Genomic DNA, 26074 nt, shown 5'->3' on the forward strand with positions numbered 1-26074 from the left:
TTATTTTTTTATTTATGACCTAGAATGTATACTCCTACTTCTGCGCAGTGGTCAAAACATTTTGGTAAAATATATAATTTGACTTAACGATTTTGGCTGAATATATTTTACAGAAATTTCGAATTTTTTAAATCTTTTAGATCGTATTTGGAATCAAGCCATTTTGAAATTGAAAACACTTCAGAGCATGATCCAAAAACATCTGAAATAATTAATAGAAAAATTTTTGATTGCATAATAAGAACGATACATAAAAGTACAGTAGAGTTTTTTTTACTACCCTGTCATTAATCGATAAGTATAAATATATAACGTTCACATATAAAATTGTATGAAAATTTTATCCAAAAATAATTTTCATATATTTTTATAAATTTGCAAATTTTGATGAATAACTTGGAATATCCTCGATAAAATTAATTTTTTTTTATTATAAAACACTCACGTCATTGTGATTATTGTAATACTGAATAATGGTGTAGAGAAAATGAAATGTAGTTGAAATTTCGTAACTAAAATGAACAAAATTTGCGTGACATATGCAGTCAAAGCTGTAGATTAATTATGAACATATTATAAGCGCGAGGTCATTAATTATTAAGCCGTCGTACATCTCATTATTATTATGAGTCGTCTGTAGCCAAAGACTTCTGAAGGAATTGACGACAAAGGTTAAAATACAGTAATATTTGAGGTAAGATAGACATAAAGAGTTTCTATGGAAGTTTTCAGTCTCAATATTGACACGAAACTGAAATGAATATTTTTCAATCGCGTCATTTTCGAGAATTCAAAATTGTGCTTATTCTCTTAGGACTATGGCCGTCTCAGCCACCCCTTCAACGAAACTGCACACGATTTGTAGTGATACTGGCTATTTTAAGTATACTGACTCCAAAGGTAACGGACAATATTTCAAATTTATTCTATTGATTTTTTCATGACGCAATAAATAAAAAAATTATCAATCGATGATACAGATGATCAAGTTTATAAAATTAATTCACGATATCGACGGCGCAATTGAATGTTTGCCGATGATAATTGTCCATCTTGTAAGTCTGACTAAATATTTAAATTGGATTTTAAATGCAAATAAGGTAATGGTATTTTTTATTAAGAAAATATAATGATGTGTCTTTATTTTATGTAATAAATTTTAATTTAACTGACACAGCTAAAAACATTATTTGCACTTATGGAACGTGATGGTGAAATTTTGGAAGTCGATCAGGATATTAAAATCATGGAAGATTGGCTAGAACGAATACGAAGTGTTGGTGCCACTTATACAAGTATGAATTATTTTTCAGATAAATAGTAGTTTATCTATCGAGTGCGATCGTGTTTGAGACGCGAGGTGTGAAGATTGGTGCCCGAGCCGAAGGCGAGGGTACACGGAAAGAAATTTTTTTTAAAAATTCCCGTTAAATTCACTGTAATCGTGGGACGAACGGCGAGACCTAATCATTTGTTGGTAAGTGAGATAATTTTTAACTTTTTTTCAACAAATTTTACCGTAGTCTACTGTGAATTTCATTCGGTTTTCGGTAAATTTTATGAAGTCTACCACAAAATAAATAAATTTTTTCGTAATTTTTATTTCAAAAATGGTAATAAATAAAAGCGCCGCATTATGTCCCACGATTACAGTGAATTTAACGGTAATTTTTAAAGAAAATATCTTTCAGTGTACCAACACACGATCGTCTTAGACTCGCTTGTACTATATAAATACATTAGTTTTTGTGACAGATATTTGAAATTACTAAATTTAGTACCTATAAATGGCAGGTTATAAACCCGTGTTTATTTATTTGGTAAAATTGTTTTGAGTATTTGTTGAAAATGAGAGAGAAGTCGGTAAGTGTAGGAATTAAAATGACGATAAATTTTGTCACAAGATGGCTCGTTAAATTATTTCGATATTTTTTGGTTGTTTGCTATCGCACATGTAAACGAAAAATATTTTTTGATCCGTTGATGACGTCACTATTGGAACAATTAGGTATCTTTTTTACCAGCTGTATCTTATCTAATATTTTTAGTTGCCGGCTATGGGCGCTAAATGTCGTACATTTCAAGTGTCTGTTACAAAAAATTATTTTATGTGACACATACTCAGAATATACGTCATTGAGCTCCCATACTCGGCTCAAGTGTCTGTCACAAAAAATTATTTAATTCCAGTAAAATTTTATAAGAAAAAAAAAAAGTTTATAATTTTAAATTGTTTTTCTTAAATTTTTTATTCTACATAATTTAATACGACTATTAAATTTCATATTACTTGAGTATTATTTCCTACCTGAGGATTTGTGCATGTCCTGAGTAGCTGGCATATTTTCGGTCCTCGGAACGTTTCTCGTTTCACCGGCGATTCCAAAAATAATGGACATAATAAATCCTTTGAACGAGTCTCGGCCTCTGATAAATCTGTACGAAACGGAATATTTTGTTGACCAACAAAAATACTACCTTTATATATTGTTGCATGCATATATGACCGTACCCATTTCCGTAGCTGTTCTTGTGTACTTCGATATTTTGCTTGGGACTCATGTTTATCATGCCTGCGCTATGTTCAAAATACTCAGGTATCAAGAACTCACTTTCATTATTTTGTTACCTATATTTATATATATATATTATCAAAATTGATATTTATATTTTTTGTAGATCATATTTAGAAACAATCCATCTTGATATTCATAATATAACAGATCGTGATCAGAGAAAATCTGAAATAATTAACAGGAAAATAATTCATTGTATTACTATACACAAAAACACGTTAGAGTATGTTCTAAGATATTTTCTATTAATTGCAATATGTTACTAATTCTAAAAGGACATATTTTTATTCACCCTTTCGGCTTTGAACAGCTCCCTCAATCCAAAAGGCGTTTTATTTTTTTTTCATTGCCAATCGTTTGGTAGACTTATTTTAGAGCTTAAAAATTTTTTTAATTTTGAGCTTTAAAGTAAATCTCCAAAATGATTTGTGATAAAAGAAAAATTATACACCCTTTGGACTCTAGGAAGCTATTAAAAGCCAACATAACGAATAAAAATGTGTCCTTTTACACGGAAAAAAGAGCAGTTGAAAAATTACAGTTTCGTATAGTAGTAAAGCGCTCCGAGTCTGAAACTGTAAAAATTACATTTTTTATCAGTAAATTTTACAGAAATAATAAATATTACAGTTTCAAACTCGATATTGTCGATTAAAGCTGTAAAATTTAATGCTTAAAACTGTATTAATTTTATTACTATAACAAATTTCTAAAATTACAGCTTAAACTTTAATCTTTAAAGATTTTCGCCCGGAAAGCCTTTTTTACTGTAGAAACTGTAATTTTTCAACTGCTCTTTTTTCCGTGTAGAAGGTTACCTGACCGTTGATCCAAGGACGACTGATTCCCGACAATTGATCCTTGCGACGATTGATCCGCCAATAAAATATACTCACACACATATAAATGTGAAAAATTACGCCCTTTTTTCACTAATTTTGTGTGCGTGTAACATAAAAAATATACTCACTCACAAATTTTTCACATTTAACTGTGTGTGAGTATATTTTATCGGCGGATCAATCGTCGCAAGAATCAATTGTCGAGGACCAATTGTCGGGGATCAGTTGTCTTTGGGTCATCGGTCGTGTCACCTTTTAGAATGAGTGATGCGATATGATATTTGTTATAAGTTATAATTAATAAATTATTTTTAATCAATCAGATTTACTGATGAATTAGAATCATCTTACAGCACTGCTTGGCTAATAATGTTAACATTATGTACTTTTGTAATTACTCTTACTGGAACAGTGGTCAGTATCTTATCACCGTATGTTAATATTGTCAAATAACTTTTTTTTTTTATGGTAATTTTTAAAAATTTAATAGGCAGTTATGAAACTAGACAAGCCAATGGATGCAATTAAATATATTTCATTCTCATCAGGCAATGTTTGTCATCTTTATTACACTACTTTTCAGGGACAACAGCTTATAGAAGAAAGTACAGCAGTATTTCATTCAGCGTTAGTAAAATTTATTGCTATCCAATTGAAAAATTATTTCAAGTTAAATAGTATGTTATGTGACTAGTAGTTTCAGTCCAAGTAATATAAAAAATAATATTTTTTACAGTTACTTTTCTGATTGGTATAATATTCCGCCTCAATACCAACGACTTCTAATTCCAATAATGATAAGAAGCATGGCACCCTGCAAAATTTCAGCAGGAAATATATTTATTTTGTCCATGGATTTATTCAGTTCCGTAAGTGATTAAATTTATGTATTTAAGAGGATTTGCAATCTATTCTCTTTCTCACACACATGTGAACAAACGAAACGGTCCTGGTTGCACTTACATTAGCAAATGGAAATTTCAAATGAGCCGTTCTCAGATATAAACTGAAATTTCCGAACCGGAAGCATATCGCGTGCCAAATTCCAAAAGGGCGTATAAAAGTTATACGCCCTTTTGGCTTTGAAGAACTAAAAGGGCGTATAATTTTTTTGTTTTTGGTGCCAATCGTTTTGTAAATATGTTCTAAGCCTCAAAATAAAAAAAAAATTTCAAAGCCAAAAGGGCGTATATCTTTAGATACAAAGATACAAAGATCTAAAGATATACGCCCTTTTGGCGATAGTACGTCAAAAATTTTTTTTCTGCAGATCTTTACGTTTCGAGCGATTCTAAAAAGAATGACAAAAAAAATTTTTTTATACGCCCTTTTGGCATGGAACCCTATCTAACTGCTGTAATACGCCCTTTTGGCATTTGGCACGCGATATCATTCGATAAATGATAACTTTACGCATCGAATGAAATATTTAATTTAATTATTTGGGCCTTTATCTATGAAAACGGTTCATTTGAAAATCACATATTTCACTCTCTTAAACATGTCAAACATTGATTTGATTCTATCATGTGTATTTACATAAAACTATGTTTCAATGCTAAAGCTGCTTTGAAATCAAAATTTTAATTTTCACATAATTTTTAGGTAATTCAAAAAGCCATGTCCTTTTTTACTCTCCTGTCATCAATGCGTTAAACGCGTTATGAATAATTGTAGAATTAGAAAAGTGTAATATATTGTTATTGTATTAGTAAAAAATGTAATAGACAATTAGTAAATATGTAGAAGTATGTTTTTGACATTTATATTAATAAATATTTAGTATTGAGTAATCAAGTATTGATAATTATAAAAATAGATAAACTAAAAAAATATAAAATAAACTGACTGCCAACATCTTCAAAAAAATGTGTTGTAATTTTGATTTTGAATAAAAACTTCTTGCAGAAAAAAATTTCATTACAAAAATTGTCATTACTAAGGGTAGTTACTGGCAGTAATAAGTTGCGTGAGATACATATCGTGTTTGTAAAACTAAATAAAGCGCTTACTAACTCTTGTATTCTCAAGCTATAGCTTATTAATTATTAACACGTCGGTTTCTGTATGGCTGCAATAATCATGAGACTGTCGTGACCAAGTTCCAAGGGAATAGTTAATGTAATTTCCAGAATTAAAGTTGGTTTTAATTTGAACTATTATTTGAAAGTATGAGTCGCAGCAGACATTTACATTTGAAATGAATATTCTAAAAAGTCGTCACTATAGAGAGTTCAAATTTGTGCTCACTCTCCTTGGACAATGGCCGAATCAACCACCGTTACAACGATTTTGCGCACGTTTTGTGGTATTGTTAGCCATTTTTAGTATATTGACACCAAAGGTAATACTCTGCGCACACGAAATTATTTACTGATTAACGCAAAAAAAAAAAAATAAATGTGGATGTGATAGGTAATCAAATTTTTTGAAGTTATTGAAGATGTCAACGGAATTATCGAATGCTTGCCAATGATAATTCTCCATTTAGTGAGTCTTACCAAATATTTCAATTGGATACTCAATGAAAAAAAGGTAATTCAAATATTTTTTTTTTCGAATTTCAAAATATTTAAATTCATCAATGATTGAAGTCATTTTAATGTATAAGAATTGATTCATGATTACTACACGGAAAAAAAAATAGTAGTGGCGACTCTCTGGGAAAGCACTGAGTATTTTCTGTAAAAAAAAATTTTCAGACAGTACTGTATGCTATCTAGACTATATCCACTACTCTCTGGATAGTACTGAGTACTATCCCGGACAGTAGTGGATATAGTCTAGATAGTAGTGGATACAGTCTAGATAGTATACAGTACTGTCTAAAATTTTTTTTTTACAGAAAGTACTCAGTACTATCCCAGAGAGTAGCTACTACTATTTTTTTTCCGTGTAGGCACAAATGATCTAAGCCTTTTTTTTTTTTTTTTTTTTTTTTTTAAGTAAATTATCACTTTTTTTTACACAATAAATATATATTTACAATAGGTGAATCATTTATTTGTACTCATTGATCGTGATGGAAAGGCTTTGAAATTAGATCGAGATGTTGAAATTATGAACAAATGGCTACAGCGTATAAGAACTGTTTCAACTAATTATTCAAGTATGAACTACTATTTTACGTTTACAACATACTGTAAAATGTTTTGCGAATCAAATCTGGAGTTCATACAACTGAGCGCTATTTTGAATTTTTTTTTTTAACTGTTTTCGAAAAATTTTAATTTTGGAAAAAAATTTTAATGACTAGTGTTTTATGATAAAAACTATTTAAAAAATTGTTTTCTTTTTTTGCATCCAATAATTATGTGAAATATAGTTTTCCACGTCAATTACACATAAGAAAATTTAATTTCCAGAAATTGTTGCTATTCACTAATATCATAAAAAAAAAAAAAGATTTAACGTAGTGGAGTTCGCGAAAACAGTATTTCCTCAACCCCCCCCCCCCCCCCCCAACTCCATCGAATACTTCCAAATGTCTAATCGAGCGAAAACACTCGTATATATTTGTAGCTGCCATGTTTTCAATTCTCATATTATATCTCGCATCACCGGCTATTCCAATAATTATGGACATGGTCTCACCGCTAAATGGAACCCGTGAACGGATATATTTATATCAGACAGAGTATTTCATCGATCAACAAAAGTATTACTTTCATATCTTGATACATGCGTATTTGACTGTGCCTATTTCAGTGGTTGTTCTCGTATACTTCGATAACGTCCTCGGAACGAAGGTCCATCATGCTTGTGCCATGTTCGAGATACTCAGGTAAATCTTAACAGTCTGAATCTCACCTAATCCGTGTATTCATATTTTAATATTTACCTTTTACTTAGAAAATATAAAATTTTCCATTAAAGTTGAATTTTTACAGTACTTATTTAGAAAACATTAATGTTCGGAAAATGACTAGAAGTGGTGATAAAGAAATGTCCCATAAAGGACGCCATTACATAGTACACTGTATAAATATGCATAAAGATATTTTGCAGTAAGTTTATTTTTGTTTTACTAAATTGTTTTAATAAATAATTTTTATGATTGTCCAAATATTTAGATTTTCAAAAAAATTGGAATCATCAGTTTCTTTAGCTTGGCTAATAATATTATTTTATAGTTTGACTATAATTTCTGTAACGGGTACGGTGGTAAGAATTTTTGTATCTATGAAAATAAATTTTTTATGCGATATTTGAACACCCTGTACTCATAGTTAAGAATAAATTATTTTTGAATACTTATAGACAGTTATGAAATTGAATCAACCGAGTGAAGCATTCAAATTTTTTGCGTTTACTATCGGCGCAGTTTTTCATCTTTTTTACACGAGTTTCCAAGGCCAAGAACTATTACATCAAAGTGAACGAGTTTTTCATGCTGTGTATGTATAATATAAATGTTTATTCTAATAAATTAATTTGAAAAAAAAAATGATTAATATACTATAAAAAATTCGCGAAATGAATGCGGATTAAATCCGGAGTGAATGCGGAGCGAATGAATTTTTAATTATTCACTCCTCTCGGAGTGAAATTCACTCCGCAGGGGAGTTTTCGCGGAGTAGATAATTTTTTATTAATTTAATCCCTCCGGAGTGAAATTCACTCCGGAGCGGAGTTTTGTATATATTATTAATAAAAAATAACTCCACTCAATAAAATCGAAGTAAAAATTCGCGTATTACATAATGGATCAGCTGATACGCACACACATATTTAGACACACACGCGCACTCGCACACACAAGCACGCACACATTTGCACACATGCATACATGCACACATTTGCACACATGCACACATTTGCACACACACACACATTTGCACACACGCACACAAACATCTTCACACACCCAAACACACACTCGCACACACACACACACATTGTTTAGCAATTTAATATAAATTTATTTAAGTATTAAAACTCCGGACTGGAGTGAATTGGGAGTGAAATAAAATCCGCGTCACTCCGCAATCACTCCGCTAAAAAAAAACTCCCAATTCACTCCGCATGCGGAGTGATTTTTTTCAAAACTCCGGAACTCCGAGTAGCGGAGTGAATTCGGATTTAATTTCAATCCGAATTCACTCCGGATTTTTTAGTGTAAACTATAAATTTTTTTTTCTTCAAATTAAATTTTTGAACTACAAAATCAAAATTCTTACAGTTATGAATCCAAATGGTATGATCTCACTTGTTATCACCAAAAACTGCTCAGTATTATAATAATGAGAAGTGCAAAACCAAGTACACTTACCGCAGGAAAATTGTACATTCTATCGTTAGGTACATTCAGTATTGTAAGTCTATTATCTGACTTGGTAATTAATTAAAAAATTATATACATTTTGTTTTATTTAATAAGGTACTCAAAAACGCCATGTCTTTTTTCACTGTTCTGTCATCAATGCGATAAGTGTTTGTACAAGTAAATGAGTGGAAGTCTACTGATTAAGCTTCCTTCGGAAAAAATGTTTTTTCTAAACAAACCGGTCCGGAAAACCGTGAAAAAAAAATCTGAGAAATTTTTCCGACACTGGAACATTTTCTACTGATTAATTAAGTATATAATGAAAAATTTTTTTTATAGCTAACAATTGTTATATAATAATAAAAATTAATTTACAAAAATGTCAATATTTGTGCCGACTGAAAATAAAATTATGTGTCATTAGCTTTTAGTAAAATTAGTACTTAGTAGAGGCACTTGTTTTTGACACTGCACTATTTGTGGACACTTTATACCATAGATTGATGCATTATGAATATCAAAAATATCATTACGATAATAAGTTTTCATAAAAAACTTTAAAGTGTCCACAAAAGTTAATTCTACGTTACATCCATTTATAAATATTTATTTTACCTTGGAAATATATGAAAAATTTGACAAGGTCACTCAGATTTTTACTGATATTAACAGATCACATACACTAATGAGTGACATCCTGCGTAAAATGTATATGCTAATAATTTTACACACATGTAAAAGTTATCATTTTCCTATACATCATTATTGTTTTCATTTATTTTCAATAATTTTTAATTCAATATTTTCAACTTCCTATTGAGATAATTTCAAATTTATAAAAAGTATAAAATACATTGCTTAATATTCCATTGAATAATTCGTTAAATAATTATTCACTAAAATTAAAACCAAGGAACATAAAATTGATTCATTATGAACTTAAAAATTATTGCAATTATTATTTCGGACAAAGATAAGCAATATGATGACGACTTGTTTGGGAGTTTTCAAGAATAGCGTGATTTACAATGTGCATGTAGTACTAAAGCTGTCAATAATTAAAACATAAATTTTCGCGGATCAAAAGCTATAGCTAATTTATTATTAATGCGCCTATCTCATTACTATTATTATTATGAGACTGTCGCCATAAACATCTTACAGAATAGAGAATCAAGCTTTAAGGATAATAATTATTGAAATGAAAACTCAGCTTGTGATCTATCAAAGTATTAGTCGTAATATAGACATCGAACAAAAATGAATATTCTACAAAGTCGTCACTATAGAGAATTTAAAGTCGTACTCACCCTTCTTGGACAATGGCCTTCGCATTCACCCCTACAACGATATTGTGCACGTTTTCTCGTATTGTTTGCCATTTTTAGTATACTGACACCAAAGGTAAAAGTTGGATACAAAAAATTATATATGTTTTACTGACTGTTTAATAAGTAAACGAATAACCCTGAACTTTGTGGATGGAATAGATAATCAAATGTATTGTAGTAATTAACGACATCGATGGAGTTATCGGATGTCTACCTATGATATTTGTCCATTTTACAAGTCTTACTAAATATTTCAACTGGCTACTTAATGCCGATAAGGTAATTTAATTGAACTTTTTTTTTTTTTAATGATAATAACTGAAAGTTAACGTACTGAAATCTTTAAATTTCGATGGTTTCAGTTCAAAAATTTACTTTATCTTATCGAACGCGACGGCAATAGCTTAGAAGATCATCAAGATATCGAGATCATGGATGACTGGTTGAGACGGATAAAAAGCATTACGACTGCTTACACAAGTATGAATTGATTTTTAAAACAAAAATTGATTAATTTCAGAAATATAAAAAAAAAATACAACCACCGGTCAATTTTTCTAACTTCGCGCCAACAAAATTGAAAATTTTCAAAAATCCGGGAAGTTATTGCTTTTACCTCGATTTGCGAAAACCGAGTTTTCATCAGATGTCGGCGTTTCGAGGTCCTAGGAAGTTATTCTGACTATTTTCAGAATGATGTCCAAGCGTCTGTGTGTGTGTATGTGTATGCATGTAAGCTCTTTATAACTTTTTAACTAATTTTTCGATTTTAATGGTTTCGGTGGCAATCGAAAGAGCTTGCTAGCCATCAACTTTCCTGTAAATTCGACATCAATCGGTTGAATAGACTTGGAGATACATAAAATTAACAAAAAAAACAAATTTTTTTTTAGTTTTTTCAAAATTTCTAAGAAACAATCGATCAATTCCAAAATCTGATCAGCTCTCGAACTCAATAAAACGTTTAAAAATAACATTTTATGTTATTTTTCCCTGATAAATCATCATATAATGTACTAAAATGTATTCTAAATCATGACTCTTTGTCCTTATGGTCTTTTTGGGTCACTACGAATAGTAATGTAACCCGTTCTTTAGTTCGAATCATATTATCAACTACAAAATTGGAAAAACACCGTTTCTAATATTTTTATCAGATATTCATATATTAACGCTCTGACCTGAGTCAAAACTCATTTCAATCTTTATTTTGATCACTTACATTGATTTCTGACGGAATACATTTATTTTATTGAATATAATTGGGAATAAAAATAAAAAAAAAAACGCGTGTTTATTGATGATTTCCGATTCATACATTTTTAAACTTTAACACAAAACGTAACTTGTCATAACTTAAAAAGCTCATAAAAAACAATCGCATGCTCGGAAATGTTATTGTACTAATGTTTTCAAGCTTCTTCAGCTCGAAAATAGCTGGAAGTTTTGGGGCTGGCCCGCTGGGCCAACCGATGCCCAGATTTTTTTATATGATAAAAAGAGTATTTTTTAATCACATAATACTTTGAATACTGATCCTCCCTGAAAATTTAGCGGCAATGTTTTCAATCCTCGGATTGTTTCTTGTATCGCCAGCAATCCCAAAAATAATGGACTTAGTTAAGCCGTTGAATGAATCTAGGCCTCTAATAAATCTGTATGAAACAGAATATTTTGTTGATCAAGAAAAATACTACGTTCTTATATTATTACATTCCTATATGACTGTTCCTGTTTCCATGGGAGTTCTTATATATTTTGATATTTTACTTGGAACACATGTTTTCCATGCTTGCGCTATGTTTGAAATACTCAGGTATGATTAAATAATCATTATAATGTCTTTTTTGGTGATTTTTACTATTTGGATTTTATCAAAATATCATATTTTTCGGTTATCTAGAACATATTTACAATCAATACATGTCAGTGTTTGTAACACAGAAATAAGTGACAAAGCGAAATCTGATAAAATCATTCATTGTATTCATATGCACAGAAATGCTTTAGAGTGAGTAAAATAGAAAAAAATTTCTATTTGTACATTGACACATCATTTTTTTTTATTTATTTTTATATCAGATTCGCTGCTGAATTGGACGCATCCTATAATGTTGCATGGCTTGTGCTACTGACAATTTGTCTTGTGGGACTTACTTTTACCGGAACAGCGGTGAGTTTCTTTGTCAAAATTTTAACATGAATTTGAATATGGATGTATATTATTTGAATATTTATGCTTTTGTTCTAATTATGAAACGAAACCAATGCTGCAAAATAATTAAATCAAAAAAATGATTTTATTTATTATTATAATAGTGCATGGAGAGAAATTTATGGTAACCGTTCCTGGTACGTTTATGAAAAATCATCCCATACCGTTATGGTAATGATTACTTGGAATTATGGGATATAGGCCCATACTTTCTGGGAAAAGTTCCCATAAATATGGAAACAATTCCCATCATTATGGTAACAGTTCCCATATCGCATGTAAAAGAGTTATGGTAATGATTACCATAATATTATGGTAATAATAACTATAATATATATGGGTGCCATTCCTATAATCGAAATTTCAAAAATACCGGTTACCATGCACTGTGGGAACCATTCCCATAATATGTTGTAATTGTTACCATAAATTTCTCTCTGTTTAATGACTTTAAACCATAATCTATAAAAAAGTTTTTTTTGTTATTGCATTTTATCAAAATTTCATATTACCAAATCAACGTAGAAATGACTTAGTTAATCAAATTTTTTTTATCACACGAGAACATAATTTTTTTTTTTTTTTCGTAATACTCTGACGTATCGAAATTAAAAAGAAAATACTTTCCAAAAAATTTATAGACAGTATTAAAACTGAATGAAACGAGTGAAGCAGTAAAATTTATAGCATTTTCCATGGGGCATATTTTTCATCTTTTTTTCACAAGTTTTCAAGGTCAACTGCTCATAGAACATAGTGAAGCGATTTTCTATTCAACGTCAGTAATTTTTATACTTTTTCATAATTGTCATTGTTGTTTTTACTTATTATCCTAATTTTAAAACCAAAATACTTAATCCACGAATTTTTGTAGCTATTTTTCGGAGTGGTACAATATGCCGCTTTTTTTTAAAAAACTTCTTATTCCCATAATGATGAGAAGTATGACGCCCTGCAGACTATCTGCTGGAAAAGTGTATATTTTGTCCATGGATACATTCAGTTCCGTAAGTTCAATTTCAATAAACATCGCACTTTAAATTAATCAAAACAAAATCACGTAATTGTTTATTTTCAAAATGGTATTAACGATGAACTTAATTGCTTAATACTTTATCAAAAAGGTAATTCAAAAGGCAATGTCTTTCTTCACGGTCCTCTCGTCAATGCGTTGAAAGCAACTGGCAACACTAATTTAATAAAAAGTGATACAATTGTTTTTGTTTTTATTGTTATTGGATTATTCTTAAAGAATATTTGTTAAAAAAAAATAGAAAACAAACGAAACTGATAAATTACTTTCCAATATTCAAATATACTAATGACCAATTGTTTTAAATTTTTAATTCAATATTTTCAACTTCCTATTGAGATAATTCCAAATTTATAAAAATTATAAAATACGTTGCTTAATATTCCATTGAATAATTTGTTAAATAATTATTCACTAAAACTAAAACCAAGGAACATAAAATTAATTCATTATGAACTTAAAAATTATTGCAATTATTATTTTGGACAAAAATAAGCAATATGATGACGACTTGTTTGGAAGTTTTCAAGAATAGCGTGATTTAAAATGTGCATGTAGTACTAAAGCTGTCAATAATTAAAACATAAATTTTCGCGGATCAAAAGCTATAGCTAATTTATTATTAACGCGCCTATTTCATTACTATTATTATTATGAGACTGTCGCCATAAACATCTTACAGAATAGAGAATCAAGCTTTAAGAATAATAATTATTGAAATGAAAACTCAGCTTATGATTTATCAAAGTATTAGTCGTAATATAGACATCAGACAAAAATGAATATTCTAAAAAGCCGTCACTTTAGAGAATTAAAGGTCGTACTCACCCTTTTCGGACAATGGCCTTCTCAGTCACCCCTACAACAATACTGCGCACGATTTGTCGTATTGTCGGCAATTTTCAGCATACTGACACCAAAGGTAACAGTTGGGTACGATAATTTACATAAATTTTACTGACTATGTAAAAAGTAAACGAATAACCCTGAACTTTGTGGATGGAATAGATGATTAAGTTTTTTGAAGTAATCAGAGATATAGATGGAGTTATCGAATGTCTACCTATGATATTTGTTCACCTTGCAAGTCTCACTAAATATTTAAACTGGATATTCAATGCGGATAAGGTATTTAAATTTTTTGAAAAATATTATCGTTTAATAAAAAATAAAAATTAATGTATTTTAATCCTTAAATTTTAATTGGCGCAGTTTAAAAAGCTTCTGGTTCTTATCGAACGTGACGGAAAGACTTTGGAAATTTATCAAGATGCTGAGATTATGACGGAATGGTTAAAACGTATGAAAAGTATTACGACCGCTTACACAAGTATGAATTGTTTTCTCAAAAAAAAAAACGTTATTTAATTACAGTTACGCTTCTAAAAATTTTCTTCGAAATTAATAGCAAATTACTTGAAGTTATTGAAATGCTCAAAGCAGCCAAAAATTATATAATATAAATGTGATTATAAATTAATTTCTTTATGTTCTTGATTTTACATTACTTCAAATTTCCAAGTCATAAAAATTAATATTACAATTTATGTCGTTTTCATTAATTGAGAAATTTTTTTTCACCAATAAGTAGTTTTTGAATACTTGAAATTATATAAAAAGACTTTAACAAACTAATAATTATCAAAAACTAATTAAGATTTGAAAGAAAAACGTCAGTACTGCACAGTTGAAAAATGAGTGTTAAATTTAACACAAATCACATGTCCGAAAAGGTCCACTCAATTTTTTGTGTTAATTTAACACATTATACTTGTGTCAAAAAATAATACAGGTTCAAAACTTGTTGAGATCAGATTACACATTTAACTTTAGTTAAATTTACACTTGAAGGTGTTAAATAATTGACACAAATTATTTAACCATTGAATTTTTATACACAAGAACTCCAAATTTTCAAATGTGTGTATTTTCGAAATTTTTTTATTGTAAATCTGACCCATTATCTTGATTAATTACATAGAAAATATACTCTCTAAACATGAATAAGTGAAATAAGTGGATATTCACTAATTCTGAATCCCAAACGGAGCACTTTTCGAAATTAGTGCTTCGGTTTGCACTTGGAATTAGTTAATATTCACTTATTTTCACTAATTCATGTTTAGAGAGTATTTTCAAATCGTAGCTTTTATTTTCATTAAAGCTTATGCTTTGATATATTTCAATAATGTGAACATATAGATATTCATGTAAGATCAATAAATTTTATTAAATTTCCAGGACAATTATCCTTGAAAATTAAAAAAATTTTGAAAGTGTACAAAAAAAGTTTACTTTAAGTAAATTTTTTTTTTATATGATAAAGTCATAGTCATTAAATTCCATATTACTCGAGTATTTTTTCCTACCTGAGAATTTAGCTGCCATGTTTTCAATCCTCGCACTGTATCTCGTATCGCCAGCAGTCCCGAAAATAATGGATGCAATCAGTCCATTGAATGAATCTCGTCCTCTGATATACTTGTACCAAACGGAATATTATGTTGATCAAGAAGTATATTACATTCATATACTGATACATGCTTACATGACTGTTCCAATTTCCGTAGCTGTTCTCGTATATTTTGATATTTTACTTGGAACACACGTACACCATGCTTGTGCTATGTTCAAAGTACTCAGGTATCAGTTTCTTGGAAAATTTTGTTTCCACGTACTTTATTGAATTTATATGTTTTTCTCCTTTCTAGAACATATTTAGAAACAATACATGTCGATATTTATAACACACAACTGAGTGATGAAGTAATATCTAATAAAATTTATAAAAAAATCATGCGGTGTATTGATATGCACAGAAATACATTAGAGTGAGTAAAAACAGATTTTTAAATGTACCTGAAGATCGGAAGGTTTTTCGCGCAACGAAAATTAAAAAAATTTATGTAATTTTACTGCTTAAAGGTGACTTAAGGGGTAATTTGGGGTGGCTGCAATTTCCGGCTGAAATTCTATCACCCATGCGAAACATTTCAGAAATCTAGATCCAGTAGATTTTTTATTTTTCATTTAGTTTTTTTATTTTTGTTTCACAAAAAACGTTCGGATCTTCAGGTACACATTTTTAACTACTTGTACTTAGTGATTGGTTTTTTTTTATTAAAGAAAATTTAATTTCTTGGTATTTTAGATTTGCCAATGCCCTAGAATCATCTTACAATATTGCTTGGCTTATTTTACTGACTTATTGTCTAATAGCGCTTACTTTTACTGGAATGGCGGTCAGTTTATTTACCAATATATATGCATTATAAAAAAAAGGATGGAAAAAAATTTTTTACTTTTAAAGAAGTTGAAAAATAAAAATGTCATAAATTAACATGATTATCACTACACGCTGAAAAAAAAAATGTTAACTTTTCCTGTCGGAGATGGTAAGCATTCTTATCTAGATAGTAACCATTCATATCCGTGATGATAATCGTTACTATCTTAGATAGCAAAATCAAAAATTTTTCAGACATAAGAAATATTACTATCTAGATGGTAACTATTACTATCGGCAATAGTAATTATTACTATACGAGAAACGAATAGTAAACATGAAAGCATGATAATGATTATCACATATAGATGGTAATCATTTCCTACACTCAGAAAATTAAGTAATTGTGTTAAGTATCCTGACTTTTTAATTCCAATCATCTAGAATGGTTTGAAAGTTTTTAAATGCAAAGATAGTTAGTGTTATAATTTTTTTTAATAGAGATAATAATATCAGGATGGTAAAAATTACCATCAGGATGATAACAGTTACTATTAGGGATTGTAATTAATATTATTACGATCTAGATGATTTATACAATCATCTAGATAATATTCACTACTATCGGATTGATAGTAAAAATTTTACCATCACTAGATGATAATTCCTATCATTTAATTTTCTGAGTGTATTGCAAGATGGTAATAGTTAGCATTTTTATTCAGCGTGTACGGATATAGAATACTAAATAAAATGAAATTTATGTTTTTTACTAAGTCGTGTAGATTTAATTTATTGTTATTTTCACTATCGGAAAAATATTTTTTACGCAAATGTATTTTTCAATCGAAATAACCATTAATGCGATCGTAATTTAAAAAAAAACCTTTTCAACATTCTTAGATACTGAAATTTTTTCACATCTTGTCTGTATTTTTTAATGTTAATGAACAAAATGTTCTTATAATTTTAGACAGTAATGAAATTAAATCAAACAAGTGAAGCAATTAAATTTATAGCATTTTCCATAGGCCATGTTTTTCATCTTTTTTTCACGAGTTTTCAAGGACAACTGCTTATAGAACAAAGTGAAGCGGTTTTTTATTCAACGTCAGTTATTTTTTCACCTTTACATTTTTATTATTATTATTATTTTTATTTAACCTAATTTTGAACTTCAAATATTCACTAAATCTATTTCTATAGTTATTTATCCGAGTGGTACAATATACCGGTTTTTTATAAAAAACTTCTAATTCCAATAATGATGAGAAGTATGACGCCATGCAGAATATCTGCTGGAAAAGTGTATATTCTGTCTCTGGATACATTCAGTTCAGTAAGTTCAGTTTAATAAACATTCCCGGTAGAAATTTTCCGAACTTTTCTCTGAATGACTCTGAAAAAGTCTTTAGAACTGAGTTTTTCAAGGAAAATTCCGAAAAACTTCCACCAGGGAAAACACTTAAAATTGATCTAAACAAAATCACTTAATTGTTCATTTCCAAAATGACATTAACGCTCAACTTAATTGTTCAATATTTTATCAAAAAGGTAATTCAAAAGGCAATGTCTTTCTTCACGGTCCTTTCCTCAATGTGTTGAAAGCAACTGGCAATACTATTTGATAAAAAGTGATACTATTGTTTTTATTGTTACTGTATAATTCTTAAAAATTATTTTATAAAAAAAGATAATAAATAAATAGACCTAATAAAGTATTTTTTAATGTTCAAAAATATCATCATCAGAACTATCAGCTACTACACATTATTAAATAAATAAATCGAGGATTACAACCATTCAGAAAAAAAACTAAATAACTTACTGTAACATTCTGATAATAAAAATAAGTGTTATCATGTGATGTATACTATTTATTTATTTTTTAATTGACGAATTAAAAAAAAAATTTTTTGGCAATAGTCTTGACAAATATGATTTTAAGAAGCAAATAATATGACGGACTTTGTAAAACTTAATCAAGAATAGCGTGATTTGTAAAGACGTAGATGGAAGTAAAGTAAATGATAAGAAATTAATTTATTCTGCAGCCATCAAACGCTCGAGCTAATCAAGTATTTATGAACCGCCTGTCGCATTACTATTATATTATTAGACTGTCGCCATTAACATCTGAGGGGCAGACACAAAGCTATTTAAATAATAATAATTAGAATGGACATTAAAATCCAGACATAACTTCCATCCATCTAAATTAGTCGCAATATCGAGATTACAGTGAAATGAATATCCTACAAACTCGTCACTTTCGAGAATTTAAAATCGCTCTCCTTTTCCTGGGGCAGTGGCCTTCTCAGTCACCTCTTCAACGATATTGTGCACGTTTTGTTGTACTGTTGGCTATTTTCAGTATCATAACACCAAAGGTAATTGTCAGCACTAAATGTGTATTAATACTTATTGATAAATATAAAAAGATAAGAAGTAAATAAATAAATGTGGCTGAAATAGATGATCAAATTAATTGAAAGTATTAAAGATGTCGATCAAGTTATCGAATGTTTACCGATGGTTATTCTTCATTTAGTGAGTCTTACAAAATATTTCAATTGGATATTCAATGAGAAAAAGGTATTTCAACAACAATATATTTTTAGTTATTCGTATTGTTTTGTTATTGCGTGATACTTAAATTTTTAATGGTAGAGAAAGACGAAGAGGGAACGGAGCACGAAGGGGTACACTAACGCGGGTAATTGATTTTTTTTGAATCGTGGTTGTATAAAATTTATTAAAAAAAAAAAAGTTTTTCAACAGAATGGAGAACAAGAAAAAAAATTTATGTTATTTAAAGTTTTCTAGGTGACTCGAATGCTTCATTTCACTCGAAATCAAAAATAAACCAAAATGAGTACAAAATTTTGAGAAAACAAATTTTTTTTAAATAAAATTCCTGAAGTACCTCATCGTGCCCTGAATATCCAGTAGTGCTTTATTATTAAAAATATTAATATATATATTTATGAATAGGTAAACCATTTATTTGTTCTTATTGATCAAGACGGAAAAAATTTGACGTCTGATCGAGATGTCAAAATAATGAAAAAATGGTTGGAGCATATACGAAAAATTTCATTGAGTTATACAAGTATGAGTTATCAATAAGTATAATATATATTTTTCAGTAGAAGTACCTCCGAAAAACTTCGCTTATATATTTGCTCAATTCAAATATTTTTACACTGTAAAAAATTTGTCAAGTGAACGGGAATTAGATCTAGAATAAATTTTGAGCCTAAAGTGATTTTATTTTTAACTCCGGAACTCCGAGCGACGGAGCGAATTCGGATTTAAATAAAATCCGTAATCACTCTGAATTCACTCCCGATTTTTCACAGTGTATATTTAAATATCAGGAATTCAACAAACATCGAAATAAGTTTGTTTTATAAGTATTGGAAAATGACTTGCATTTTTTCTAAAATCATATAAAATTTCAAATCGTTAATAAGCCATTAATTTTTTTAATTTAATGTCATACAGATTTTAATATATTGAATTAATCACAGTCATGAATTATCTGAGACATAAAATTTATATACTAATTATATATATCTATACATTGATGTAATTTTATCTGACTTACTCTATAAAAACAAACAAGCGAAGCTATTCGGAAGTAAATCCAATAAATAATAAGCTCAGTAATTAAATTTTGCAATAATAAATAATATAAGTAAACATTCAAAAATACTTTTACATATTCAGCTGCTATGTTTTCAATCCTCGTATTGTATCTTTCATCTCCGGCGTTTCCAAAACTCATGGATATGATTGTTCCATTAAATCAACCCCGTGGAAGAATATATTTATATCAAACAGAATATTTTGTCGATCAAGACGAGTACTATGTTTATATATTAATACATGCATATATGACTGTACCATTTTCATTGGCTGTAATTGTTTATTTTGACAATATGCTCGCAACAAATGTCGCTCACGCATGTGCAATATTTGAAATACTCAGGTAAAAAATATTATTCAAGGGTAACTTTAATTCGTCGGAGTTTAAATTGCTCAATATTGAATATTTTTCATTAATGATATAGCAAATTCTTTCAGTACATATTTGGAAAATATTAAATACGACATTAGTAAAATAAGCGTAATTAATGCTGAAGAACATTCACGTAAATTACGTAATAGCATAATTCGTTGTGTCGATATGCACAAAAACGCTTTGAGGTAAATAAAAACTTTTATTTCAGTCTGAAAATTTTTTTTGCGAGCAAAGAAAACGGAAAAGCGTGAGGAAAAAAAGAAAAAAAATACATTTTCAATGACGTTTTCAAAATCTTATGATTTTCGGATGACTTCAAGTCAAAAATATAATTTAAGAATAAAACGACTAAAAATAGTATATTGTGTAACAAGGGATGAAACAAAAGGGATTTCAGACTAGGGTGAGATTGGCTGCCCGAGTAGCCCATCGTGTTTTATCCTGAGTCACACATTATATTTTTCATGATTACCTGCATCGGAACTTTAAGATTCAGTGTCAGCGGCCAGTAAGAAACAAGTTAATTTCAAGCCGATGATAAGGAGAACTGTTAGAGAATGAGACATATGTGATTTACAGTCACTTATTAAATAGTAAATAAGACAAAAATATTATTTTCATTCATTTTTCAGTAATATTATTTGGTTAATTAAAACTGTCACTCAAAAAATGAAATGAGTAAACTGAAATGACAAGTAAACAAATGAGAGTAATAAGGCTGCAAATGAACATTAAGGCCGGGCCGGACTAAACGACTTTTTGAATTTTGCTTTTCTTTTAATTTATTAATCAATTGTTATTACAGAAATTTTTATAGTTTCCGAAAAAATGTGAAAGACAAACTTTTCCGGAAAGTTTTTATCATTCGAGTGACGTAATTATTCTAAACGTAATTAGAAAAGTAAAATTCGAAAATTCGTTTAGTACTGCCGACCCTTCAATATACCTGACACCGGGCAATTGTGTTTCTTCACAAGCTACCAGTTGTTTGCAGCATCGGCTTGAAAGTAGCTTGTTTCGACGGGCTGTAGAGACACTGAAACTTCGTTTCGATGCTGGTATCATGAAAAAATTTTTTCGGTACTCTCATCTGACTACGACATCTTAATAATATCAATAATTATTTCAATATTTAGATTTGCAAACGATTTAGAATCATCAGTTTCATTTGCATGGCTAATAGTTTTATTTTATAATTTAACTATTATTTCTATAACTGGAATGGTGGTAAGAATCTACACATATATTTTTTCTAATGTGTAAAAATTTTTAAGCATGACAATGAAATATTTTCGAGTACTTACAGACAGCTATGAAACTAGATCAACCGAATGAAGCATTTAAATTTTTTGCATTTACTATCGGTGCAGTTTTCCACCTTTTTTATACCAGTTTTCAGGGCCAAGAACTGATACAACAAAGTGAAAGAGTTTTTCATGCAGTGTATGTGCTTTAATTTTTATTTTTCATATTAACATGAAATAAAACTCAATATAGAAAACTAATTAACAAATCTATTTTTAATTTCATCTAGTTATTTGTCCCAATGGTATAATATTCCTACTCAGTACCAACGACTTCTAATTCCAATAATGATGAAAAGTTTAAAACCCTGTACAGTTACTGCGGGTAAAAAATTTATATTATCCATGGATACATTTAGCATGGTAATAAATCTTATATTTTTCTCTTCAATAACCATTATTATAATGAGGGACAAGATTTTCGCCTTATTTTTTAAATGAATAGTTCAAATTTTTGATATTATGGGGAAAATATCGGTCTTAGTAAAACAGGTTTTGAACAAAAGTTGTAGGAAATTTACTTTTATTAAAAAAATGTCTCTTATGATTTTTTTATATGATCATTATTTTCACCGTAATTCAAAAATTAAGATTCATAGTGAACGATTCAAAATTTTGTTTATTATGAAAATCTTAATTTTGAAATTACGGCTTTCTTATTAATCCTAAGAAAAAATTATAAGAGACATTTTTTTTAGAAAATTAAATTTCCTACAACTTTTGTTTGAAAAATTTTTTCATAAGACCAATATTTTCCCCGTAATATAAAAAATTTCACACCACTAATTATTAATTATTTTTAAATTAACGCAAAAATCCTGGCCCTAATTATAATAAATAAATTTATTCTTTAAAGGTAATCCAAAAAGCGATGTCATTTTTTACTGTCCTGTCATCGACTCGATAATTATACTATTCATATAAACATTGAATGTAAATTAAATATCTCAATATTTGTCATAATTACTAATTTAATAATATATTTTTTAATAATACTTTTTTTAACTCAATTACAAATATTATTTTTGATAGATTATATTTTATAGAAACATAAATTTTATGTGTATTATTTTTCATATTTTCACAACAGATAAACTTTTTTTTATAAACTGAATCAATGTTGCGAAAGTATTTTTTCTTTAGTAAAGAAAAACAAAAGGTAAAGTAACAAAGAAGAGAAGAATTATTTTTATAAAAATTTCATGAACTAGATTTAAAAATTGAATCACGATTTAACATCAACTGTGAGCAGAATTATTGAAAAGTGAGTAGACTATTTAAATTATTTGAAATTTTCAGCGAATTTCTTTGCGTGTCTTTTGATTTACCACCCGTTTGAAGTTAAAATCGAGACGTATATCCGTTTATCACTAAACAGGAACTTGAGTAATTAAAAATTAATACGAGAGACTGCGCAGTATAGCGGAGAGCCAGCGAAACTGATTTCTAACAGAATTTTAAACTAAGATAATAACTATTATGTCGCGACAACAGAGTTGCATGTTTGTCATTGACATTTCAATCAAAGTAACAATACTGCAATGGATATTTTGAAGAACCGTCATTTCAAAAATTATAAATTTATATTTACCTGCTATGGACAGTGGCCATATCAGTCATATTTTCAAAAAAATTGTATACGGTTCCTCATAACGATGGGTGTATTGAGTATTTTAACACCTAAGGTATTAAAATATATATATATTTGGCAACTTTAATTAAAGTATGTAATGTTAATAAAGTAAAGAAAATTTTTTCTTCAATAGACAATTAAATTCGTTGAATATTTTGGTAACGTTGATGGAATGATTCAATGTATACCCATGATCGGTGTCCATTTACTGGGTCTTGTTAAATATTACAATTACACATTTAATTATAACTCTGTTAGTACGTTGGGACTATAAAATTTTTGATGTGATAAATAATGTGATAAATGGAATTATTATAAGATAATATTTTAGATTAAACGTTTATTTTCGCTGATAGAGCGCGATGGAAAAAGTTTGAAAAGCGAAGAAGACAAGAAAATAATGGAAAAATGGCTACTACGCGTACGAAAAATAACATCCGCTTACACAGGTATTGATGAATTTATTTATTATTGTTACGACAAAAAATATTTCGTTATGCTAATCAAACTCGGTAGAATTATTTGAGAGCGATTGATTGTGGGGAAATTTGAGTATGTGTGTGCTCGATAGCTGCAATGTTTCCAATACTGGGACTGTTTTTGGCATCACCAGCTATACCTAAAATTTTGGATATTATTAAACCATTGAACGAAACTCGTAATCTCATATATTTATATGAAACGGAATATTTTGTTGATCAGGATGAATATTACGTTCCGATTCTTATTCATACATACATGACTGTTCCATTGTCTGTTGGTAGCATCGTTTTTTTTGACAACATGCTCGGGACATTTATTCATCATTCCTGTGCAATGTTAGAAATACTCAGGTTTCGATTCACTTTAATGTTTTTTCACACACATATATATATATTGAATATTATCAATAATCTTCAACAATTTAAATAAACTTTTTTTAGTACATATTTAGAAAAAATACATATAGACAAAATTGAAAAAATAGATGATCAAATTCGACTAGAAAGAATACGTAGAAAAATAATTCACTGCGTTCATATGCATCAAAATTGTTTAGAGTAAGCAATTTATATAAATTTTTAATATTTTTTCTATAGAATCACATATTTACTTTTTGCTCAATTTTTGTTTTGTTTTGATCAGATTTACCTCGGAATTGGATACATCCATCAATATAGCATGGCTCATAGTTCTGGGTCTCAATTTAATAATACTTACTGTTACTGGTATGACGGTACGTTTAATTTATTATTTTTTTTCCATTCATTTACCAGACAAAATTAATTTATAGACACAATAAATTTATTTATTGATTACAAATTTGACAAAAACAAGGTCCCAATTTCTCTTATGATTTATGATGATGATGATTATTTAAATGAAAAATTTTGGCTGGTAAAGAATGAAAAAAAAATATTCACTTTTGAATTACATACTTTAATTTACAATAATTTGAAAATATAGACGGTTATAAAAATGAATGAACCCGATGAGGCTATTAAATTTAGTGCATTTACAATGGGTTCCCTTTTTCATCTTTTCTATAACAGTTTTCAAGGACAAATACTTATTACACAAAGTGAAAAAGTTTTTCACGCTATGTGAGTAATTTTTAGTGAATTGTCAAACTATAACAAGTTCAAAAAATTTATTTTAATAAAGACTTGGGTCTTATAAAAAAAAATTTAAGATTTGAAACTATACATAAAAAAATTTTAAATATTAATTTTTTCCCGGGAAAAAGGATATAAATTAGTATACTAAAATTTCTAATCATAAATTTTGATTATTTAGTTATGAATCTGAATGGTATGATCTTCCTTGCTATCATCAAAAGCTCCTGAGTATCATAATTATGAAAAGTGTGAAACCCAACGCCGTTACGGCAGGGAAGTTGTATATTTTATCAATGGATACATTTAGCATTGTAAGTTTGCTGTTTTACTGCCATATAATTTCAAAAATTTATCTAATGTATATTATTTTATTGATCAAGGTCCTGAAAAACGCCATGTCTTTCTTCACGGTTTTATCGTCAATGCGTTAAATAACCATTTTCCAATAAGTATAATAAATATACCGAAATTTATGCAAACGATGATAAATTAAAACAATAAAGATTTATTTTATCTACAAATTTTTGAACTTTTTTTTTTCTTTAATATTTTTCTTCAGTTTATTGACTCTTCCAAATTCTACCGGAAATGATTTATATTATTTTTTCATCCCATCAATTGAATTAAATAAATTTTTACCACAGAATTTTTGTACTGTCAAATTTTCAGTTCAAGTAATTTGGACTTAATAATTTTATATCAACGGGTAGTAGAAATTGGTTTAATAATCAATCATACATAAATTCATACCAACATTTCATTATCGATCCACCATTTTACAGGTAAATCTCATTTAACTTTATTCAGAGTTGAAATTCTTAATAATAATTATCTTTTTACTTGTGTGTAAAATTTAAATTGCCGGGTTTTCAGTAACGAAATATTCCCCATTGTCATATTTTTTGATACTCTTATGTAAAATAATTTTTTATAGAAGATCGAGTAGAAAAAAAAATTTTTTTTTCACTGAAATTGACATCTAATTACTATATTTTTCAAAACAAGTGTACAAAAGTAGTTACC

General features: G+C 28.7%; 4 protein-coding genes across 5 annotated transcripts; all 4 read left to right on the forward strand.

The window, feature by feature from the left end:
• The first annotated feature begins 526 nt into the window (after nt 1-526).
• On the forward strand, nt 527-5293 carry LOC130676609 (odorant receptor Or2-like). Of its 2 annotated transcripts, XM_057482958.1 has the most exons (10): nt 527-694; nt 815-900; nt 981-1100; nt 1178-1295; nt 2336-2597; nt 2680-2799; nt 3742-3832; nt 3909-4045; nt 4155-4287; nt 5024-5293. In XM_057482958.1, exons 3-10 carry the CDS (start codon nt 981-983, stop codon nt 5072-5074), a joined length of 1032 nt encoding a protein of 343 aa, XP_057338941.1. In that variant the 5' UTR covers nt 527-694; nt 815-900; the 3' UTR covers nt 5075-5293. The 2 variants fall into 2 exon arrangements, with proteins under 2 accessions (XP_057338941.1, XP_057338940.1); XM_057482957.1 differs by having other exon boundaries at nt 527-900.
• A 251-nt stretch (nt 5294-5544) lies between these two features.
• On the forward strand, nt 5545-13551 carry LOC130675739 (uncharacterized). The gene is made up of 18 exons (XM_057481581.1): nt 5545-5762; nt 5834-5953; nt 6410-6527; nt 6941-7202; nt 7309-7425; nt 7492-7582; nt 7679-7815; nt 8601-8733; nt 8799-8815; nt 9932-10088; nt 10175-10294; nt 10378-10495; nt 11570-11831; nt 11919-12026; nt 12098-12188; nt 12872-13008; nt 13105-13237; nt 13355-13551. Exons 1-18 carry the CDS (start codon nt 5619-5621, stop codon nt 13403-13405), a joined length of 2316 nt encoding a protein of 771 aa, XP_057337564.1. The 5' UTR covers nt 5545-5618; the 3' UTR covers nt 13406-13551.
• Nucleotides 13552-13790: 239 nt separating this feature from the next.
• LOC130676610 (odorant receptor 13a-like) lies at nt 13791-18194 on the forward strand. The gene is made up of 9 exons (XM_057482959.1): nt 13791-14185; nt 14272-14391; nt 14476-14593; nt 15645-15906; nt 15975-16094; nt 16415-16505; nt 17463-17599; nt 17696-17828; nt 18044-18194. The coding sequence occupies exons 1-9, from the start codon at nt 14042-14044 to the stop codon at nt 18092-18094; spliced, it is 1176 nt and encodes a 391-aa protein (XP_057338942.1). The 5' UTR covers nt 13791-14041; the 3' UTR covers nt 18095-18194.
• A 294-nt stretch (nt 18195-18488) lies between these two features.
• On the forward strand, nt 18489-25535 carry LOC130675740 (uncharacterized). Its single transcript, XM_057481582.1, has 17 exons — nt 18489-18879; nt 18965-19084; nt 19484-19601; nt 20222-20483; nt 20579-20701; nt 21653-21743; nt 21823-21959; nt 22051-22255; nt 23338-23505; nt 23587-23706; nt 23785-23902; nt 24025-24286; nt 24377-24493; nt 24579-24669; nt 24900-25036; nt 25230-25362; nt 25432-25535. The coding sequence occupies exons 1-17, from the start codon at nt 18736-18738 to the stop codon at nt 25480-25482; spliced, it is 2397 nt and encodes a 798-aa protein (XP_057337565.1). The 5' UTR covers nt 18489-18735; the 3' UTR covers nt 25483-25535.
• The last annotated feature ends 539 nt before the right edge of the window (nt 25536-26074 follow it).

The sequence above is a fragment of the Microplitis mediator genome, chromosome 10 (assembly GCF_029852145.1).
Source record: "Microplitis mediator isolate UGA2020A chromosome 10, iyMicMedi2.1, whole genome shotgun sequence".
NCBI lineage: Eukaryota > Metazoa > Arthropoda > Insecta > Hymenoptera > Braconidae > Microplitis > Microplitis mediator.

Coding starts and splice junctions, on each gene's coding strand:
- LOC130676609 (XM_057482957.1), top strand. CDS start 757: ATGAATATTTTTCAATCGCGTCATTTTCGAGAATTCAAAATTGTGCTT. Junction 2,598..2,679: donor GCTATGTTCAAAATACTCAG/GTATCAAGAACT, acceptor TATTTTTTGTAG/ATCATATTTAGAAACAATCC. Junction 3,833..3,908: donor TTACTCTTACTGGAACAGTG/GTCAGTATCTTA, acceptor AAAATTTAATAG/GCAGTTATGAAACTAGACAA.
- LOC130675739 (XM_057481581.1), top strand. CDS start 5,619: ATGAATATTCTAAAAAGTCGTCACTATAGAGAGTTCAAATTTGTGCTC. Junction 7,426..7,491: donor ATGCATAAAGATATTTTGCA/GTAAGTTTATTT, acceptor CCAAATATTTAG/ATTTTCAAAAAAATTGGAAT. Junction 10,295..10,377: donor GGCTACTTAATGCCGATAAG/GTAATTTAATTG, acceptor CGATGGTTTCAG/TTCAAAAATTTACTTTATCT.
- LOC130676610 (XM_057482959.1), top strand. CDS start 14,042: ATGAATATTCTAAAAAGCCGTCACTTTAGAGAATTAAAGGTCGTACTC. Junction 14,186..14,271: donor TCAGCATACTGACACCAAAG/GTAACAGTTGGG, acceptor TGGATGGAATAG/ATGATTAAGTTTTTTGAAGT. Junction 16,095..16,414: donor ATGCACAGAAATACATTAGA/GTGAGTAAAAAC, acceptor TTGGTATTTTAG/ATTTGCCAATGCCCTAGAAT.
- LOC130675740 (XM_057481582.1), top strand. CDS start 18,736: ATGAATATCCTACAAACTCGTCACTTTCGAGAATTTAAAATCGCTCTC. Junction 19,085..19,483: donor GGATATTCAATGAGAAAAAG/GTATTTCAACAA, acceptor ATTTATGAATAG/GTAAACCATTTATTTGTTCT. Junction 24,494..24,578: donor ATGCATCAAAATTGTTTAGA/GTAAGCAATTTA, acceptor TGTTTTGATCAG/ATTTACCTCGGAATTGGATA.